The following is a 21,931-nucleotide window of genomic DNA, read 5'->3' as shown; positions in this document are numbered from 1 at the left end:
TCAATCGTAGTCGAATGCAGTTGGTTGCAGTCGTAACTTATCGTGTTTGTGTGGACACTCACACGGCGCGATCAATTGTCTTACTGATGTTTAGCCAATCAGAGAGTAGAATGTAGTCATGTGACTGTGCAGCACATTTCTTTTTACGAGCAGTCAACTTCAACGGCATCTTGGCAAAATATAATGTCACTTTTATGATTCCGGTTTACTTTTGGAATCACTCGCTAGAGGGAAGTGGCGCAACTCACGACGCATAATCTGTGAGAGTCGGGCCTGTGTGGACTGGTACCGTCGTAGGCAAGTGAAGTAAAGGCGCGACCCGATTTTTTTTTACAACTACCCAAGACGCTGAGTCCTGTCAGCTTGTGTGTAGTCGTAACGGTATGGGCCGGGCTTTAAGTTGACAAGGAAAGATATATCGCGTAGTCGTTGGATTTTATAAATCATAAAATTATGCAGTAACTAACGTTTTACCTTTATTGCAATGGGAATTGGTTATTATATGTTAAACTGTGTACATTACAATTTGAGGCCAGTTTAATTAGAAATGAAGGGTGGTACAGGGAGTAACTTTTTGTGTCATCAAATCATGACAAAACTTACTTAAAGAAGTTCTTGGAACGATCCACTACTGTGGTACCATCAGATGTGGTACCATTTCGAGCAGACCTAAACTGCTCGTGAACTCAAGAGGTCTGCCATCTTATACAGAGTTAAACATAAATTATGCAAGAGCGAATTTAATCTGCCTATTTTAGGTCTTTCTTTAGGCCTGAGATGTTATCTAAATCGTTAATTAGACATTAATTAACCTATCCAGAACGTATTCAACTCTTGTAACATAACACATACTCTTTTTATTAAACATATTTTATTACTGCATAATATATATACATATGGTGGTTGGATCAGGAGATATCTAACTAAAGATGTTCTCCGTAGGTCACAGAAAACCCAACTCCCTTTGACTCTCAAAACCAATCTTAAATAACGTAGTGTCATCTCTGCCGCCTGAATCCTGATTGGTTTACAGGTTACATAAACAATTAAACTGATTGGCTAACTCGTAGTCACATTGAGTTTGATTGACAGTAAGATAATCCAACATAAACTAATTACTAGAATTCGCACCTCTAAGCTCTAAAGCAACAATGTTAACACCTGTCATGGATTCTGACTGATACACGTTTGTACAAGCTATCACGTCTTACATAATATTATGTTTTAAGTCTACGACTGATACAGATAAAAGGCGTGCGGAATTTAGAAGTTTATACAACGCAGGTAATTAACAATGAAACTAATTATTAATGATCACCCATTCTAACTTTAAACAATAGGTGTCAATATCTGTTGTGCTTAAATCTTATCTCATATAGGTACTCCGAGCATACAAGTGAGTACCACCTATCAGCTGTTAGATAAGATTAAACTTGTAATTAATCTGTCTATTAGAATGTCAAAAATAAGGAAAGAATGAAAAAAATATAAAATACTGACATAGATTCAAATACAATATTAAATTTTAGGTCTCAAATGATATTGTATTACACTCTCGGTGCCATCGTTACCCTGCGATATTTACTGGAATTGAATGTATTTCGTGATGGATGAATTAACGTCAAAATGGAAAATCGTCACTTTGCTTTTAATCGTCCCGGCTTTTGTAATGATGATCGAGGCTAGGCATAAAATTCAATCGTTAATATCTCGGTTCAGAGTGGAGCAATTTGACTGAAATTTTCAGCATATTCTCTTCACGTTATCTATTTTTTACTATTATAATGACCCTTTAAAAAAATGACTTCCGAATTGCCGCTGTAAAACAGCTCGGTGCTGTTTTTCTGTCGTGTAATCGATTATAACTGTTTGTTCAATCTCTGATGAATCCGGAGCTATCGTAGATCACTGAGTACGATGTTGGCTGACTAACCCGAAGTTCCACAGGTACAATACGTCACCAAGTTAATCTCTGGTGAATACGGAACCAACATGGCCTTGTGAGTAAGACGCTGGCTGACTATTCTGTAGTTCCGGTAGCTTACATCTCGGCAGAGTGAGACGTTAAAACTCATTTCATTTCTTTTCGGCTGATAATTCAGTGAGTAAATCTAAACAATATGTGAACAAGTAAAGAGATAAATATAAACGAGAGGGAGAGAGAGAGAGATTTGGGTACTAATTATCATAAAACTATTTTAGTTGCATAATTCTCGTGCGCGTAAGGATTTTCAGCAGGGAATAATAAGGAGTGCAGGACCCGGAGAAATCCCACCGCGAGTTTGGACAAATTATTATTATTATTATTACAGCATATTTATATTGCACCCTTTCATATAACATGTTCCGGGGCACTTTACAAAGTGACAATGTATATCACACATAAACAACAAGATTATGGGCATGTTAACGATTGTATACAGAGTCAGTTAAACGCCTGATTAAATAAATGTGTTTTAAGTTGTTTTTTAAAAGAATATAGAGATGTACAACATCTTAAACTAAATGGTAGATTATTCCATAAAACAGGTGCTTGATAACTAAAAGAGCGCTGACCATAGGAGACTAGTTGAACAGTTTTGGGCTTTAAAAGTAGTTTATCTGATGTACGTAATGTTCGGCCAGGTGTATAAAGTTCTAAAAGATCTGAGAGGTAAACAGGAGCTAAATTATTTAAACATTTAAAAGTAAGTAATAAAATCAATTCGATATTTAACAGGTAACCAGTGTAAATTATATAAAACAGGAGTTATGTGGTCACATTTCTTAGTTAAAGTAACAAGTCTAGCCGCAGTATTCTGTACTTTTTGTAATTTATCTATAAGGTTTAAAGGTAAACCAACTAAAAGTGAATTAAAGTTATCTAATCGAGAAGTGACCAGAGAATTAACAAGTGACTTAGTGGCCTCTACAGTTACACATTTACGTATTTTACCTATATTTCTAATATTAAAATAGCACAATTTACAAATATTATTTACTTGAGCTCCCATAAGCATAAAACTATCAAAGATAGCGCCAATATTACGAGCAGAATAAGATGAAAATATATCACAATTACCAATTACAACAGGGGGGTTATCTTGTGCAGATTTACTTAATTGATGCCTTGAGCCTAATAACAAATATTCGGTTTTATCATCATTCAATTTTAGAAAGTTCTTTGACATCCATTTTCTAATTTCACTAATACAGTTCTCAAGTTGCAATTTTGATAAATTGAAAGAAGATGGACAATTAGGTGTAAATGAAATATATAATTGAGTATCATCGGCATACAAATGAAAGCTGAGAACATATTTTCTGACAATATCTCCTAATGGTGATATAGACCTTATTTTCTAATGGGCACCTATAAACTACAGGCTGCCATCAGAATGACTAAACTCAAGAATCTCGTGGATGAATATTTAAAAAAAATAAAAAATATTTCAACTAATGTGTTTTTTATACGCCCATATTTTCATGTGGACGTATATTGTCGTCGCCCCTGTCTGATAGTGTGTTCGTCCGTGTTTCCACATTGTATTTGGGGACACTCTTCATGTCACAATGTTTATCCAATTTTGACGAAACTTGACATATAGTGTTATCTACCGATGATCTCAGTTCATTTCGATAATCACGCATACGCACTCAAATAGCTCCCAATTTTTATCGGATTTAAAAAAAACCCAAAAAGGTTTAAACATATCACTGTATGTGTACACAGTGGCCTGCACGTAAAAGTTCCATTGGCAGTTGGAATTCGATTTAAGAGTAGGCGGTATTTCCGCTGTCCGGGCACAATTTCCCTTATCGCACACGGCAAGGCATATGTCCGTCTTCATAAGCCCAGTAGGAACAACACAGTAGGACGTTAACGCCCATTTCATTTTAATGTCAGGTCTACATTTCGTTGACGTTAAACACATCTTGCAATGTATGGTAAACTTGTAGCTAATTAAAAGTTTGTTGATTGTCGGGTGACGCCCTGATATCATCGTCCGCAGACATCTTAAAGTGTTCGAAAAATCTAACTTATGGGTATGTTTTTAATCCAGTGGAATACAACCTGGAGGATTATTCTTGATTAGGTTAATTAAATGTTAAATAACGAATCAGTATACATATTAGTGTGGATTAAGTCGTGGGGTATTTTCCCCAAAAAAGTTAAACACGCACAGTTACTTTAAGAAGTTGCGGACTGTAAACATTCCGAAGGCGTATATACAATCATCCACATGATAGCGTTTATAACGATCTTTAAGAAGCGTACAGTTGAGAGTTGTTATAAAAATTCTGAAGGCGTATTTACAATCACTCTCATGATAGTGTTCACAACGATCCTTATGCACACTCCTCGCAGTGTTTCGTTTGATTAGAGCTAAACCAATTACTCTCCGCTTTAAAGAAGGCAAATTCTTGTTCTAAATTAACAACCAGTAGCTACCTTCGTAACAATACCAAACAGAGCTCCAAATTGGACCAAATATGTTTACATAACGTTACGTCACGACTCACGATTTTATTATGCCCAATTAACCAGTGCATAGCAGAATATTGCAGAAAAACTAATCGTGTGACAAACGAGGCTATCAGTACGGACATAATGTAAACAATACTGTTTTGAGTCGAACAACAATTTCACCGTTTTTAATACCTTAAATCACTGTCCAAAGTTTTAGGAAAGGCCCCTTAGTAAAAGAAGGGCTGCCATGTTGCTGTGCTTGGGGATAGATTTGATTGAACGGGAAGAATATAGACACACTCACTCAAAAGTTCAAGTATTAGAAGCTAATTCAGTAATGGCCAGAGAGGGATTTCTCGGATCATTGCTTCAGGAATATGATCCTTATGAAGCGTAGAGAACTGTAAACAGTTTGCAGGCGTATTTACAATCACCCACATGATACATATATTTCACGTTTCATCAAAATCGGGTTAAAATTGTAACCTCTAGAGTGTCCACAAGCTACAACACGTGGTTATTCGTACAATCGGGGTCATAACCCATGAAGTTATGGTCCGAGACATGCCAATATCGACAGGAATCTAGATCTTTGTGAGGTAGACCTATATTTCAAGTTTCGTCAAAATCGGATCAAAATTGTGACCTGTAGAGTGTCCACAAACAAATTGTGGACGGACAGAAGTCCGGACGTAGGGGCGACGACAATAAACGTCCACATGAAAATGTTGGCGTATAAAAAACCCTACGCACAATCGAATTATTGAGACAAAACACAATCATATCTTAGCCCTCAAATGCACGTGTCAAATGTACGTTAAATTCCATTTCCCTCTCGGCTAAATGTGCGGGTCCATAGATTCAATTTGGTGGAATACTAATTTATACTATTCAAAAAAAGTAGGGGATATTTGATTTTGGGGGCATAATACTAAAATATGCAAATGACTACGAAAAAAGTCACTATAGAACCTAAGAGAAGAAACATTTCCAGTTACATGTGACGCCCAAACGCACCAATAGCTACCGCATGGAATGCAGGTGATGCTTGGGATCATCATGGGGGTCCAACCCAAGATTTGCACGACTCTGACTTTGAATGTTACAGTCATTGTGGCATTGAATTCCAGGGTGGAAACATCAGTTTAATTGTTTTAGTGACCAGAAAACAAATTTTAATATGCGTCGGCTTACCCAAAATGAAAGGTTACGTGCCCTTGGCATGCTACAGATCGGCACAACACAGGCGGTTGTGGCGTGGACGATGAATGTTTCTCAGTCTGTCATAAGCAGGCTATGGTCCAGATACCGTGATACACAATCTGTACAGGACAGACCACGCTCAGGTCGACCAAGGGCGACAACTCAAGCCCAGGATCGATTTATCCGTACCTTGGCCTTGAGAAATCGTGTCATCACAGCAAATCAGATCAGCGCTCGTCTTCAAACAGACACTGGTGTGAGAGTGAGTGGCCAGACGATTCGGAATCGACTGCATAGGGGTCACCTTCGCGCCCGACGTCCTCGCCTGATCCCTTGTTTGAGAGATCATCACATTCAGGCAAGACGTCGTTGGTGTAGGGATCGTCAACACTGGGATAATCGACGCTGGAGCAATGTGATGTTTTCAGATGAGTCAAGGTTCACTGTTGATTTTTTGGACAGACGTAGGAGGGTGTGGCGTCGTCGAAACGAGCGCTTCCAAGACGTTAACGTCATCAGACATGATCGATTTGGGGATGGTTCTGTTATGGTGTGGGGAGGCATCACTGTTGCTGGAAGAACGGCTTTACATGTTGTTGCAGGGCGTGTTACAGGCCAGTACTACCGGGACAACATCTTGGCAGTCCATGTTGTGCCGTTCGCACGACGTCATGGCCGCCGTTTCATCTTCCAGGATGACAAAGCAAGATGTCACAGGGCCAGGATCTTTACAGGTTACCTCCAACAACAGAACATCACCACATTACCTTGGCCAGCACTGAGTCCCGACCTCTCCCCCATCGAGCATGTCTGGGACATGCTTGGACAGAGGTTACGTCAACGTCAACAACGTCCTGCCAATGTCCAAGAATTTGCTGCTGCGTTGCAACAGGAATGGGACAATCTGGACCAAAATGACCTTAGACGTCTCATTAGGAGTATGCCACGTCGGATCAATGATTGTTTGGCAAACAGAGGAGGATTTACCCGTTACTGACTTGGTTGTGATGCTGTGGTAACTTTGCTGTTTGACCCCGGGTATCATTTTACCCTTATAATGGGCAGTCTGTGCCTTACTTAGTCTAACGATCATTTGGAATAAATCGATGAATGTGAACTTCATTTCATTTTGTCATTTGTTTCTTCGTCAGTTTCATTAGGTGACTTTAATAACACTTAAAAATCAAATATCCCCTACTTTTTTTGAATAGTATATTTGCGACAAACTCAAATACACACGTTCCTTTTTTAAAAAAATATATACAAGAATAATATAGATTTACATACATAGATTAGGTATACAGTGTATCAATTACAAGGTAAGTGTCACTACACTATAATTTATAATTTTTATACAAGATAGATATATATTTACATACATATAAATTAGGTATATAGTGTATCAATTACAAGCTAGGTGTTTCTATACTATAATTTATATACACGAATAAAATATATAAGGTATATAGTTGATGTTATACACAATTTGGAAACAATTTCCAGAATTTACAGTCCATTTCTTATATTCAACATTTGCAATAATGATCTCTCCTAAAGACCGCCAAATTTTAGGTCAATATATCTTCGAAGTTGAGTTACATCAATAAACATGTCCCAAAATAGCCATTTTTTGCGTTATGCTGTCTCACTTCAATAGATTGTATTTTGAACCTTAAATTGATGTATTTTATGCGACTTTTTGGATATCAATGTATGCTTATAGAACATTTCCTGTTACACATTTGGGTAGTTTAATTATACAAATAGACAGTGCGTTACGGGAGTTATAATAATAATAATATATTGCATTTGATAATGCGCCACATCCACCCAGGTGAGTGCTCTGTGCGCGGTGTAGATGTGAAAGTAGCTGTAGAATTTAGTTATCTATTCAAAGTTTTGTTTAAAGAGGAAAGTCTTCAGTTGAGTCTTGAATGTAGAGAGGTTTGACTGGGTGGCAGAGAATTCCATTTAATAGATGCAGAGTAAGAGAAGGATCTTTTTCTTTTCCAAAGGATGTTGAGTGGACGCGAGGCACTGTGAAGAGAAGTTGGTTCTGCGAGCGAAGTGACCTTGATGGCTGGTAGAGAGGAAAGAGTTCTGATAGGTAGACTGGGGCAAGGTTGTGGAGACACTTGTAGGCGAGCAGGAGGAGTTTGAAGTCTATTCTTGAGGATATGGGAAGCCAGTGGAGAGATTTTAGTACAGGTGTAATATGGTCAATTTTCTTGGTCTTGGTTGCTTTTCTGGCTGCAGTATTCTGCAGAATCTGGAGACGTCTTATTTGCTGCTGAGAGATGTTTGCCAAAAGAGAGTTACAATAGTCGATCCGTGAGATTACAAGTGACAGAATTAATTTAGTTGCGGCATTTTGGCTTAGATAGTTCCTGATTTTACTGATGTTTGCCAGATGCAGATTTGCAGTTTTTGTGATATGTGAAACTTGATCGTTCATTATAAGATGTTGGTCCAGCCAGACTCCAAGTTTCTTGACCTTAATTGTTGTTGTGACAGTGGCATCTCCTATGATGATAGACACAGGTTGTTCAATCTTGCCAAATTTTGATTTTGGACCAATGAGAATGAATTCGGTTTTTTCCTCGTTCAACTTTAGAAAACTGTTTTGCATCCACTGTTTGATGTCTGAGCAACATGATTCGACTTTGCCTGGGCATGATTTGATAGTGTCAACGTGGGTAGATAGATACAGCTGATTGTCATCAGCGTATTGGTGCTGGTTTACCCCATGCTTTGAGGCAATAGCACTGAGCGGTAAGGTGTAGAGGGTGAATAGTACCGGACCCAAGACTGATCCGTGGGGGACACCCTGTTGAAGAAGCTCTGGCGATGATGTTTCTCCTTCAACCACAATACGCTGAGATCTGTTACAGAGGTATGAAGTGAACCAGGTTAGGACCTGCCGAGATCATTTTCCAGTCTTGATATTAACATTTCATGACTAATGGTATCAAAGGCCGAGGAGAGATCGGGGAGAATGAGGGATGAAACCTGACCCTTGTCTGCTGCTATGTGTAGATCATTTGTAACCTTTAGAAGAGCAGTCTCAGTACTGTGGTAAGCCCGATATGCGGATTGGTGTTTCTCTAAAAGATTGTTTGCACTCACGTATGAAGATAGGCGGGTGGACACAGCTTTTTCAAGAACTTTTGACAGATAGGGGAGGTTCGAGACCGGTCTGTAATTCTTCAATTGGTTCTTGTCTAATCCAGGCTTTTTCAGTGAAGGTCGAACGATAGCCTCTTTGAATGAGAATGGCACAGATCCAGTTGATATTGATAGATTGATGATTTTAGTTATGGGTCCGATAAGGGTATCCAAACATTCTAATAGAAGAGTGGTAGGTATTGGGTCGAGTTCGCAGCTTTTCGTTGGCAATGTCTTGATGATCTTCTTAACCTCCTCGGATGTAAAAGGTTGTATGTCCAACCAGGTATGATCAGGTTCGCATTTGTCAGCAATGGGTGACTTGTCTGGAATACCATTGGCGGCTAGACTGTTGTGTATCGTATCGATCTTTTCTTTAAAGTAGGTCGACATGTCTGTTGCTGCTTGTTGGGCTGTCTGGCCATCTGGCCTCGATGAAGTTCCCTGGCATCTGTCTCCAAGTCAAGCACTTTGTTACTGATGTATTCGGTCTTGGATTTGCGAATCATATGATTGACTTTGATGCGTTGTTTGACAAACATCTGACGGTGGATTTCCAGTCCAGTTCACTTCCATTGTTTTTCAAGCTTTCGTCGTAGCTTCTTCTCAACTTTGATGCTGTCGTTATAGCACGGAAATGACTAAATTACGAAAGCATGGTCTATTTTTCACAAAATCCGGTAGAGTATGTTGAGGTTCTCAACTGGTTTTCTTCAAACTGGTTGGATGGGCGAATGGTTAGCACGTACGCGCTGTATCATCAAGTCGGTTTCCTCCCACTACTAAAGACTCCTACGCGCAAGCGAATTATTCAACAAATTATGACCTTAAGACACTCATCAATATGGTCTAGGCTGTAATCACCATCTTTATCATCATCTACCTCACCATTAGGAAATATAGATGTTTCTATGAAATGTTGTCTTAGTTCATGATCCGTATTGAGAGTAACATACTGGTAGTTATATTGACTATAATCATCATTTCTATCTTTATCTATATCATAACCATCATAATCATCATCATCATCAAAATAATTACAGTCATAATCCATATGGTCTAAGTTGTAATCATGTGGGTGGAGAACATCTTTTAGTAGGAGAAAATCATTTAATTCACGAGGTAATTCTAGATCCTTCATCTTCTCCTTTATTCCCAATCCAAGATTCTGTCTGATGAATCTTCTACAAATTGACTTAAGAGATACATTACTACAGAAACTAATGAATTCTTCCCTGTCTCGAGAGCGAATTTTGTCGTTATCTTCATATTGTTTGTCTTCCTGGTCAAAATTTAAAGAAGTCATAATTTGCTCCCCTTGGGCGCCACTAAGATATAACAGTTTTCTAAGTGTATCCCTTTCTTGGAGGCTTAACTCATCCAGAACAATTTGGTTATAGTTACTTTCAACTGGGGATGTTACTAGTATATTAAGACAACAGTTTTTAGCAACTAAATACCTAATAAAACGAACTGCTCGACATGGTTCCCATAAGCGAGGAAAACACAGGACTGTTTGAATAATCTTGTTACCATCTATACAGGGTAAATTGAGAAGACCAGTATAACCGTTAGATAGAAGTAATTTGAAACAAGTCAAATCAAACACACTCTGATAAATATTAAGATATTGTAGAGCAGACCTTCCTGAATAGTCTAACACGGTAACTATGGCACCAGTCTGAAGTAGTTTCCTTGTAAGAACTCTGTCGTTTTTCATAGCAGCCATCATTAAACTAGTTCTACCTCCACCATCTTGAATGTTAACATCTATTCCCCTAACACCAAGTAAAGTATCAATACAAGCCATGTATATTGGATATATCTGTTTACAACAATTCTTAACAACATCATTTACCTGTCTCTTGTTCAAGCCATCTTTAAACATCGTAAAACCAATGATGCACAGATGAAGTGCTGTATGACCCTGGTTATTTTGTGTATTGATATCTAGTCTAGAGTGGCGTGTCAACAGTTCTAAATATTTGCTGTTTAATAGAAAGGCAGCTATCATAGTAGGAGTGTTGGTTTTAGAACAGGGGTGGTTGATGTCTAGATCGTTACTTAGCAACCAGTAAAATTTCTTTAAAGAATATTCATAGTTAACACCAGCTAAAAGATGATGCATATTTTCTCCTTCAGCTGTAACGCCATTAACAATCAAATTTAGACTAAGGCAATAATTGAACACCCACAGCCTCTTAGATTTTAAGATATCATGAAATAACTTAACTCCGTTGTTAAGAGACATCAGATCTGAACCTGAATCCACTAAAAGTTTAAAGACGGTTGTCGAATTGAACATGTGATACTGAACACAATAACTAATTGCTGTATTGCCATTATTATCAGTTAAACTTAGATCTGAATGCGGAATCAACAGTTTTAATATACTGATATCAGCTTGTTGTATTATATGATGCATTAACGCCGTTTGCCCTCTAGTGTTTTGATGGTTCACATTACAACCTGCTTTTAACAAAATGTTAATCAATTTACATTGCAATAGACACTGGATATTCTTTCCTCTATCTAATTTCATAGGTATTCCTTTCGCTGTATCCAGACATTCGCTGTATCCAGACATGTGATTAGAATGAGGTTTGTTTGTACCGACAAGGAACAACGGGGTATTGCCTTTATAGTCAGGTTGGTTTATGCCCGATTCTGTGTTTATTAAGGTATTAACGAAATGTATATATTTCTCTTCAAATTGCACAAAGCGATACATATACCATAACACATAGTGAAGAATATTCCCTTTCAAACTATCAATATCAACTCCATGCTTTAACAGATAAATCACAACGTTACTCAATCCATATCTAGCGGCTGTAAGTAGAGGTGTCTCTTTTTCATCATTCACCTGGTTGACGTCGACGCCAGCATCAACTAATTTTACTACACGTTGTAACAACTCATATTCACCTGTATTGTCCTCACGGCTATACATATATAAAAGTTTGTGCATCAGGTTGTTTTTGTCACCATCAACATAATGTTTATCCCCACCATGCTCTAACATATAGATCACCAGTTCATACCATCCTTTACTAGCAGCTATAGATAAAGGTGTATCTTTAGATTCATTCAACCGGTTCACATCTACACCACCACCAACTAATTTATCCACACATTGTAACAAAGCATGTAAACCTCTATTGGCATAACTGTCATAGCTATCTAAAAGTATGTGTATTAGATTGTTGTGGCGCCCATCAACATAATTTATATCAACACCATGCTTTAACAGATATGTCATAACTTCACACAACCCTTTTCTAGCAGCTATAACTATAGGTGTTTCTTTATCGTCATTAACCTGTTTGGCGTCTACACCAGCTTCAACTAATTTAACTATACATTGTCCTAACCAATCTCGTCGTGTTTTATTGTAACACTCGTTAAAGCTATCTGAAAGTATGTGAATCAAGTTGTTCTGGCGGCCGTCAACATAATGCATATCAGCACCACGCTCTAACAGACACATCACAACTTCATACAATCCTTTACTAGCAGCTAAAGATAAAGGTGTATCTTTATCCTTATTCACCAGGTTGATGTCTATACCAGCATCAACTAATTCATCTACACGGCGTTTTAACAAAATACGCCCTAATGAAGTTTCATATATGAAATAGGTTCTTAAAAGCCGATGCAACTGATTGTTCTGATCGTAATCAACATAATGTACATCAACATCTCGGTTTAACTCTCTGAATCTATTAAACATTCTACTTGTAGCAGCCACTTTCCGTATTTGTCCTGCTGTTTGTTCTTGTTGCCTAAAATATATTAAACACTGTGTTTTAGTTTTAAAGCTAATTTACATACAATGCCATTAATGATGTAAAAACGCAATTTATTCTGCCCCATTAATCTCTATAAGCTTCAAATACAGCAAATATACAAACTTTATCCATACTTTTTAGTTAATTGAATCTGTCCACCATCAAGATACCGTGCCATCAGTTAACCGCGACGGTCATCGTATCTATAATATCTAACACTGGTAAGTTGATACCATTGACTTATGAACCTGGGACTTTTTGTCATCAGAGTAGTAATTATTCTAAACTAATGTGAAGTATGTATATAATGTGGTTACAATTGTCATTAATTAACTGTATAAGATGTCACTAATGGTGTAAAACCGTAACTATATATTTTAATCCTTGGCTTAATCATGCCCAAACATGGACAAATTACAAGCCATTTTAATGAACTAATAAACATTATGTGTAAAATTACGTCTTTGATCTGCTAGTCTCGAATATATTGATTTATAAAAGTTATTAGATGCTTAGTCAACGATATTAACTTTACAGTGTAAATATTTTTTTTACCCCAGTTAACCCTGATGTTTATCCAATCTATAGGCCAACTATACCATATCCCAGTTTACCCTGATCGTTAGCGTATCTACAATAGGCTAACTATACATTACCCCAGTGAACCCTGATGTTCCGAGTATGTACAATATGCTAACTATACCGTACCCACTTAAACCGTATACATAATAGGCTAGTGTGGAGGGTGGACATATCATAAAGTTTTGTCTATTTCATATACGAACCTTTCTGCATTCACCCTGTTTAGCTGTTGGTCTATAACAAGTGGACGTCATTATCTCAATACTACTAAAATATACAAATACATAAAGACTATTAGTTATGTTATGTCATTATCTCAATACTACTAAAATATACATAAAGACTATTAGTTATGTACATATATAACTTGATCGTCAGTTCCACCAACATCCACATACTTCCGCACTTTTCGTTTTATTTATATATAACATGATCATCATTTATGTCAACATAATGACATCCCCCCTCCACCCACGGACACCTACACCTACGGACACCTACACCTACTACCCCCCCCCCCCAATCAAAACAGTTGTGTTCAGGGGCATCATAAACACTTATTTAAAGATGTGGAGACCTAGAAATTTTATTAATACATTATGTCAACATAATGACCCCCCTCCCCCCATTGTAGACATTTGACCCCCTATATCTCGAAAACGCCCCCTCAAACGACTGATCACCATCCAGATTCGGAATCTACACAAAAAAAACTGATCTAGAAAAACTTGGTCTTATAAATTCACAGCTCGGGTAGCGATCCCCTCACTCAGCCACAGGACTATTGGTTTCTTTTGATAATCACACATATCCGAACGTAACTTCCTGAATTATGGCCCCTGATTGGTCGAAAAATCGCATTACTTGTGGATTCTCTAGAGGTCACAATTTTTTTCCAATTTTAAAAACCGTTTAGATATATCACCATTCCAGCATAATGAAGGTTGAATTGGAATTTTGGAAAAATCGAAATGAAACTGCCCGACAAAATGGCCGCTCTTTGTATGCAAATTGTGTATAAGTATGTAATTCAAAGGTTACTGACCCTCTAGGGGTCACAATTTTTATCCCATTTTGATGAAACTTAAAATATATCTTTATATTCCAAACATCTAAGTCCCTTTTGATATTTGCGCGTTTCAGACCATTACTTTCCGGATTATGGCCCCTGATTGTACAATAAAATCGTTTTGGTTTTTAGCTTGTTCTCTATCCATCTCTTGCAAAACGTGGGTGTATCCTGCCTGGCAGCCGCTGGTTAACAATATTGTTTATATACGTTTTTAGGAAAATAACATGTGTTTCAGTCTGTGGCAATCCCAAATTCAAACGGCGTGTGATTTTCTAACCACAGGTTTTGCCTTTAATATCCTCTGATTCCTGTTATTAATCAGATAAATGGTTGATTTCGCTCAAAGACGTCGCGAGTTACCCAAACATTGACACTGACCGTGAGAGATTATCTCGTAAATTTCCACCACAATAACATTTTAAATCATAAACAAATTAGCCTTGACACTAGTTTAGCCATAGATCTCATATTCATTTTCTTCTCCAAATATTGAAAACAAATCAATTGCGTTTCAAATAAAGACGTATCTAAACGTGAACTTTAGGTCAAACTATTCTCATGTTCACCTAACGTTATTATTATTATTTCACAAATCCCTAATTATATTACACAGCTCGTCGACAAGCTTGGTATTACATACCTTTACACTATTTCCGTAATGCGATTTTGTCAGGCAGTTTGGATCGTATTTTTACGACATTCGTAATTATGGTGTAACGGATTATAAAATCAAATAACGATTGTTACCTCTAAATAGTCCACAGGCTAAGAACGGGATTATTCGTACAATCAGGGGTCATAATCCACGAAGTAACAGAAATGAAATGAAATGGGGTTTAACGTCCTACTGTTCTGCTCCTAACCTGGGCTAATGAAGACGGGCATTGTGCTATGAGGGAAATTTTGCCCGGACAGCGGCACTACGGCCTACTCTTATATCGAATTCCAATTGCCCAAGGATCTTTTACCAGCACCCCAATGTGTACACGGGACCTCGGTTTTTCGTCGAAGTAACAGAAGGTTGTGATTTTACGTGCACGGATGTAAGATGGATTTTTTATATTATATATACCGTTACGTAATAATTGTTTTATTATAGGCCTAGATAGTAGATTAAATTGTTGCAAGTTTGTCTTTTTTTCAGGCATTTTTGGCAGATGAAATATTCCATTTGGTGGAATAAAATATGAACAATTTTTTTTTATAAAAATTATTATCCATTTTAGCGGAAAAAAATGAAAGCCAGTGTGTGCCCTGATTGCACGTAGACAAATTCGACCTGGACAATTGAGACTACAACAACTTCCGAGTCGAAACTCGAAAAATCGACAGCACGACAGCAAGCCAAAATGACAGGTCGGTTTTTTTTTCTCATTTCTAATTTCGAGTTGCATTTTTGCTTGGTATGCGTGTTGGGTGCCTTCTTATTGACAAGATCAAAACAAAAATATTACTCAGTTGAAAGACGGTATACCAAGGCAAAATGCACGTCGAAAATTAGAAATTAGGAAAAACGGGGGGCGCTATTACCGCGTTTATTTCTTAGTTTCCTATTTTGGAGTCGATTTTGGCTTGTGTATTTTTCGACTTCCGCGTTCTGAATGGGCGAAAAGTAGAAATTGTGAATGATAGTTATAGGCTTCCATAATATAACCTATTATTTAGACAGTTGCCCGTAAGCACCTCTCTCCGGATCATAACCTACCTTAAGCCACTGGTGACTGTTGGTGGCCAATGTCCCTGTGGTTATAAATGGTGTCTATGGCCTTGTGGTTATAACCTACTATAACACACTTGAATGGTGACGCTGATGGTAGCCTATATCCCAGTGGTTATAACCTACTTTAAACCAATGGACCGGTGACTAATGGTGGCCAATAACCGTTGTTCTTACCCACTTTAAACACACCGGCCTTTCTCCCTGGGGGGTTACGAACTTGGACTGGTGACTCTGATGTTGGTCTTTATCCCCGGGGTTCGCTGCCACCCAGTGGTCCTAAACTTCTGAAACCCCTGTCCAAAACATGGCGGCAAAGCGGTGAGAACACTAGACTTAAAAACCAGAATCTCTTGGGTTCGAATATCTTAGACCAATAAGGATTATGGAGTCATTTTAGCCCATTTCTCTCATGTATCGTGCATGTATGACATAGAAAGAGTTACGTAGTGGTTTTGTTCTGATAGACGACCAAGGCCCACCGTGTCCAGATTAACTTCTTGGCCAAAATAAATCGGGATGTAGATAGGGTGACCCACCATAAATAAATATCTCCAAATATCTCGACAATTACGCCACAATATTTATATATATGCCAAGCCTCAAATCAGTTTCACACAATTATAGTCACTAAATAAACGATCATGTTGTACTTAATAAGCTATGGCCATTCATCATCTATAAATAATAGACTGAAAACTGGTTCCAAGTGTCGTCCATAACATCCAGACACTTTTGAGCAAAAGATAAGTTACGTCCCCTTGTTTTGAAAGTAGTCTCGCTTAACCAGTCTATCGACCATTATACGTCTGATTGACAGGTCGGGATAATCAAGACTACTTTTTTTACGAAACATAACAGAAAGCTAGAACAAGAAATTGAATTTAGAAATAAGCACTTTAGACAACTCAACAATTGTTTTAAGAAACTTGTAAAACTAAAATGAAACTACTGCTAGTATCATGTTCCTGCTAAAGAAAGTGATTCAGAGATAGTATTTGTACTAAACCAAAAGAAGCCGCTCTTAACGGTACAGTTAATGATAAAGCAATTTAAAAAATAAAACAAACGTAATTTCTAAAGCTGCTGTAATAACCAAGAAGCTAAATTTTACTGCTATTCAAAATCGTCAACAATAGATTTTTTACGGCTGTAATAGTTGATAGATTTGTAGAGAATTGCACGTGCCATGGCTATTTATCGACTCAAAGAGAGTGCGGGGTAGTCAGAAATCAGTTCGAGACACGCAACTGAAGCGTGCACATTTAGCCGTGTCGAGACCAACTTTCTGTGGAGTACACGGGTCACCCTAATGTAGACATATTGTTTCGAAATGGGATGATGTCCAGGTTGTGACAAAATACAAGATGCGAAAATGACAGCAGAGTGTCTCCCAGGTGATTCGGGCCAGATCTGTATGGTGTCTTACTGCTGTCTTTTACTTATGACCAATATTCGTTGTAGTTAAAAGGGAGACAATCGGGGATGTTGTGATCGACTCTTTCCTGTGGGTCCTTCAGTTTTCCCCAACTGGTAAAGGTCCCTACCCGCCGGCGAAATTTTAAAACACCCAGTATGTTAGTCCCGAAAATACCTAGTTTTTGTTTGTTTGTGCGGGTGTGTCTACAAACTTTTCTGGTTTTTTTTTATAATTTATATACAAGTATAAGGTATATTTACAGGCCTAACCATTACTAGGTAGGTGTTGCTATACTTTGAATTTGATAACAATAACAAATATCCATTAGACAAATACAATTAAAACTTTCAATAAACATGTCTCTTTTTAATACTGTATTTAGTTCTTCATACTGTGACAACAATTTTCAATAACAGAAGTCATACATGGTAGATGTTACTATATCATAATTTATATGTGTTTAATGAAATAAAATAAAATGGGGTTTAACGTTCTACTGTTCTGCTTCGACTGGGCTAATGAAGACGGCCATAAGCCATACAGTGTGCAATGAGGAAAATTTTGACAGGGCATACATCATACAATGTGATATGAGGGGAATTTGGCCGGGACAGCATTTCTAATTGCCAAAGCATATTTTAAGTTCACACCAATGTGTACTCGGGACCTCGACTTTTCGTACCATCCGAACGACTAGATAGCTGTGCTTGTCAGGACCTCCGTCTTGCCGCACTGGCGTTCCAAAATCGTAACATCGTCTCTGAATACCATTCGTGTAATATTATGGGCCGAGAAAGATTACCCTTTTCACCACAAAGAAATATACTGTTTTTGAGAAAATATTGTCTTAGTTCATGATCCGTATTGAGAGTGGAATACTGGTAGTTATATTGACTATAATCATCATCTCTATCTTTATCTATAATTAAGCACGTAATTTAACTAGACTGTGTGAATAATGTCTGTATTAATAACACACTTTTGTAACATTAATTACTATTTATACCAATCTTTAATCAATAAATGAAAATAAGGAATCTTACCGAAACCATATAACCCCACTCAATCCCTAAGACACATCCAAAATATCTATGTCTCCTATGACTGTTATTTCTCAAATAATTTGTATGCACCGATCGAAGCTTTGATCAGTGATCATTCGCATAATCTGACTGGGCGAGGAATCATATAATATTCGGTATGATCAATACTTTATTCATTTCTTTGTGCACAACTTCAAAAGACTTTAAAACATTATTTGAATAGTAATATCTATAACTGTAGAAACCTATTCAGACAGCCTACAGAAAACAAAATATGATTAATGACAAATATTGTGCAATATCACTTAGATTTTGGAAAGTGTCCAATTAAACACCGTAGACTACAAATCAGAATTCTGCACGTAGTCTAAAACCATTCTTCAATCCTATTCCGACACTTTGTAATATTGTGTTAGCCGCGGTAGACTACGTTGGCGTGCACGGAAAATATCCTTTCACACTTGCAAATGCTATACCAGTCTTCATTAGCCCAGTGCATACAAAAAGTAGGACTTGAATAAACTTCGTTCGATTTCATTTCATTTTATGTCTGTGGTGTTTTTTGCCTATATCTGACACCATCACAAATGTTTAATGTGGAACATTAAGTTGACCATTACACGAGATTAACCACTTTATGGAAGCAACAGTAACGTGTTTTAATAAATATGGGTAATACAAACAACCACATAGATGGTGGCCTATGTATCAAGAGGTTACAGTCTACCACTGGGATTAACGTTCAATCAGTTGCCTTCGACAAATGAAAACCATGGTAGTCAAATGATTGAAATGGTGTTTTATGACACGTCAGCTCCAACTGGGCCATATTGCGCTAAACATATGGTGAATTTAACGAGACAAATTAAAACATTATCACAGAAATGTATTCATAAAACCAAATATCACAGAAAGTATAAATGTCAATAAAACCAAATATCACAGAAAGTATAATTAAAACCAAATATATCAAATCCTTTACATATATAAATATTTAAAACATAATATATTATAGACCATATGCAATTAAAATTTGGAATAAAAATATGTCTCTTTTTAAAAAAATTAGAGCTTTGATATATTTCTCCGGTTGGGAAAATAACTGACGTACTGACTGCCAACGGTAATATTTTGATCTTATGGACTTGGGATGGTTGCATTCAATCAAAATGTGCTTAACTGTCCAAGGAACATGACAGTGTTCACATTCTGGCTGAGGCCCTCGCTTCAAAATGGAAATGTGTGTTAAAAACGAATGACCTTTGCGATAGCGACACAAAACCCACGGTGGAGTCCTAAAGAAGGGGGTATTCGCAAGCCTCAGACAAAGGAGTTGTATGCGAATAGTCTAAAACCAAACGACAGTTTGTAATGATGGTAGCTCACGTTGGCGTGCGCGTAAAATATCCATTGACACTTACAAATGTAATGAGGAGTTGGCCGCCGTAGCGTATGTCAGTCTTTATTAACTCGGTTTATACAAAAAATAGGACGTGAATAAACTCTGTGGCGTTTGTTTCTTATATCTGACACCATCACAAATGTTTAAAGTAGAACATTAAAGTTGAACTCCAGTTACAAAAATAGCGAAATAATTAAATAAAAAAAAGTTAACGCTCCCAAGCCGTCATACTTGTTTACAATTTGTGAAATAAATATGGCGGACATCAAGCTTATGACCTGGAAAGGTTAGCCGCTCTCACTTCCAGTTTGCTTCTTGTCAGCCAGCTGTACACATTCGGTCTTATTCTCTACACACGCTTCACTGATTGCTCTATTTTTTCCCAACAGTATACCAAATTATTGAAGATTGCAAAATGTCTGATCCGGTAAGCCTGTAAATAATTATACGAACTGCGTCTACGACTATATAGCCTAGGCTTTACTCTAAAACAAAAGATGCAAAAAGATGGCTTACCCCAACCTGAAATTTCCAACCAAAACAAATCACCTACATAAACTATTGTCTTCTTCATATTATTATTGCCACGTCTTCTTGTGAATATCTTACACAAATGTAAAACACCCAAAAAGTTATCGCCGCATAATGTCCAGTGTAATTATAACTAATACTATGCAATAAACAGATAGTTTAGATTATATTTTCACAAGTCGCCATGTTCGATGTTGTATGTTGTTCACGAAAACGATCAAGGGACATATCTACATTTTTTGGGGCGGCTCCCATTGGGGAGTGTTTGAAACCCCTGTCCAAACCTCAGTAGTGGTACGGACACCGGACTGAACAACAATACTCTTTTGGGTTGGAATACACTTTGATAAATTTTAATATCAAGATACTGTATAGCAGTTCTGTCTGAGTAGTCTAGCATGGTAGCTATGGCACCAGCCTGAAGTAAACTAGTTCTACCTCTATTGTCTTTAATATTTACATCTATTCCATCAACACCAAGTAAAATATGAACACAAGTCATGTATATTGGATATATCTGTGTACAATAATTCTTAATAATAACGGCATAGGTTTAGAAGAACCTTCTGGAATTTTCAAGTCCATCTCTCTCTGGTATATGGGGATCACGTGGCTAAGTGGGTAAGACGCTAGCTCGCTAGCCTGGAGGTCGGGTGTTCGATCCCTGCATTGGCCGAGAAAGTTCATCCAGATTTTCCGGCGTGGTTCTCCCTTGTCAGTGATAATTTTAGAAAATAAAAAAAGTATTTGTGATACTTTTCGGTAATCAATACCTTCTACGGTGAATAAATCCCACATCCCCACTTAGTCATAAACTTGCATGTTGTAGAGCATTTCCGACAGTCTATTTTTCAAAATTTTCTTGGCGAGGTCCCCAATAGACTCGCTACTTTGGCGCTCACAAGGGGAATTCGTTGAGGTTCGCAAGTCCGTGCGTTTGACATTTTGTTCTCTAGTCGGATAAACTAGTGATCAGGCGACGAACGGTATCTGGGCAGATCTATTTATCTCGACGATCGGTGCCTGACAGAATACTGTAAGACAGCATTTCCGGCAGTCTATTTTTCAAAATTTTCGGGGGGAGGACTCCCTACTTTGACGCTCGTGAGTGGGCTTCGTCGTGATTCGCAAGTCCGTTCGTTTGACACTTTACCTCATCGATCAGTGCCTGAATTACTGCCAGGCTGCATTTCCGGCAACCTGTTTTTCAAAATTTTCTGGGGGAGGCCCCCTACCCCTAGTTGAAGCTCGTGCCTTTGCCCCCTTAACCTTGGATTTTGCCCCAGCTTTGCCCCTTCAATCACCGACGGCTGGCTCCGCCACTGGTTTGGTGCTATTTATTCCGGGCTAATATTCGTTGAAGTTAAAGACAACCTTGGCTGGTGTTATCCGCTCCTTCCTTTCCTGAGCTGGTCCTCCGGTTTCCTCTCACTGCTAAAAACTCCTACGCGCAATCGAATTATTTAGTAAATACCATTCTCCTCTCTGCTAAATGTGCCGATCCATTGACGCAAATGGTGGCAAAGTGGCTAAGAAGATGGGTCGCTAGTCTGGA

At 37.8% G+C, this 21,931-nt stretch overlaps 1 protein-coding gene across 1 annotated transcript; it reads right to left on the bottom strand.

The window, feature by feature from the left end:
• Nucleotides 1-6,856: 6,856 nt before the first annotated feature.
• LOC126816437 (serine/threonine-protein phosphatase 6 regulatory ankyrin repeat subunit A) lies at nt 6,857-18,573 on the bottom strand. The gene is made up of 3 exons (XM_050542993.2): nt 18,444-18,573; nt 13,395-13,458; nt 6,857-12,603 (listed from the first exon to the last, which is right to left on the bottom strand). Exon 3 carries the CDS (start codon nt 12,549-12,551, stop codon nt 9,630-9,632), a length of 2,922 nt encoding a protein of 973 aa, XP_050398950.1. The 5' UTR covers nt 12,552-12,603; nt 13,395-13,458; nt 18,444-18,573; the 3' UTR covers nt 6,857-9,629.
• Between the last annotated feature and the right edge of the window lie 3,358 nt (nt 18,574-21,931).

Source organism: Patella vulgata, chromosome 3 (assembly GCF_932274485.2).
Source record: "Patella vulgata chromosome 3, xgPatVulg1.2, whole genome shotgun sequence".
In the NCBI taxonomy this organism is placed as follows: domain Eukaryota; kingdom Metazoa; phylum Mollusca; class Gastropoda; family Patellidae; genus Patella; species Patella vulgata.
Note: the sequence above shows the minus strand (reverse complement) of the source record. Positions and strands in the feature narration are given on the sequence as shown.